Source organism: Cryptotermes secundus, unplaced genomic scaffold (assembly GCF_002891405.2).
Source record: "Cryptotermes secundus unplaced genomic scaffold, Csec_1.0 scaffold2638, whole genome shotgun sequence".
Classification (NCBI taxonomy): Eukaryota; Metazoa; Arthropoda; class Insecta; order Blattodea; family Kalotermitidae; genus Cryptotermes; species Cryptotermes secundus.
In genome coordinates this window covers 1-1,214 of record NW_019720766.1, presented here as the reverse complement: position 1 = coordinate 1,214, position 1,214 = coordinate 1, and the positions used below count along the sequence as shown (strand labels likewise).

The following is a 1,214-nucleotide window of genomic DNA, read 5'->3' as shown; positions in this document are numbered from 1 at the left end:
TGCTGAAGACACATCAGCGCATACATAGTGGGGAGCGGCCATTTAGATGTGATGTGTGTAATAAGTCATTCAATAAGCTGTGTCTGCTGAAGATACATCAGCGTATACATAGTGGGGACCGGCCATTTAGATGTGATGTATGTAATACGTCATTCAATAAGCAATGTAATCTGAGGAGGCATGAGCGTATACATAGTGAGGAGCGGCCATTTACCTGTGGTGTGTGTAGTAAGACATTCAGAGAGAAGGGTACACTGAAGTCACATCAGCACGTGCATAGTGGGGAGAAGCCATTTAGGTGTGATATATGTCATAAGTCATTTAATCGGCAACGTAATCTGAAGACACATCAGCGCATACATGGTGGGGAGCAGCCATTTGGATGTGATGTATGTAACAAATCATTCAGTCGGCAGAGTTATCTGCAGACACATCAACGCATACACAGTGGGGAGTGGCCATTTAGATGTGATGTATGTAATAAGTTATTCGATCAGGAGAGTAAACTAACAGCACATCAGCGCATACATAGTGGGGAACGGCCATTCACATGTGATGTATGTAATAAGTCATTCAGAGAGCAGACTGCACTGAAGACACATCAACATATACACAGTGGGAAGAAGCCATTTAGATGTGATATATGTAATAAGTCATTTAATCGGCAAAGTAATCTGAAGACACATCAGCGCATACATAGTGGGGAGCGGCCATTTAGATGTGATGTATGTAACAAGTCATTCAGAGAGCAGGGTACACTGAAGACACATCAGCTCGTGCATAGTGGGGAGAAGCCATTTAGGTGTGATATATGTGATAAGTCATTTAATCGGCAAAGTCATCTGAAGAGGCATCAGCGCATACATGTTGATGTATGTAGTAAATCACAGAGCAGTAGTGATGGGTTTTGACTAAGGAACAGTATGTGACATGTAGCATGCCACAGTATTTCATGCTGCAGATAAGACAATTTTTTTACTGTGTGTTGCATGCTGCATGTTTGTGGAATACAAGATATTGGAGTTGTTAATTTTTTCAACTGACGAGAAATGAACTGAGTCCCATGGTACAAACTGTCATTGGATATCAGTGGCCGTTTAATTTTGATTGTTCAATGTGTACAAGACCCTGTCTTGAGTGGAAACAGACATGACATGACATTCTCCTATAGTTATGTTAATTCAGCAGTGGAAGCTAATAATTAGTAGAATTTA

At 41.0% G+C, this 1,214-nt stretch overlaps 1 protein-coding gene across 1 annotated transcript; it reads left to right on the top strand.

Annotated features, from left to right (window-relative positions):
- Window positions 1-2: 2 nt before the first annotated feature.
- Window positions 3-1,208, top strand: LOC111873559 (zinc finger protein 271-like; the record flags this gene model as incomplete). Its single annotated transcript, XM_023868363.1, has 1 exon — window positions 3-1,208. A coding segment is annotated over one exon (909 nt), but the record flags the coding sequence as incomplete, so codon positions are not given.
- Window positions 1,209-1,214: the final 6 nt, after the last annotated feature.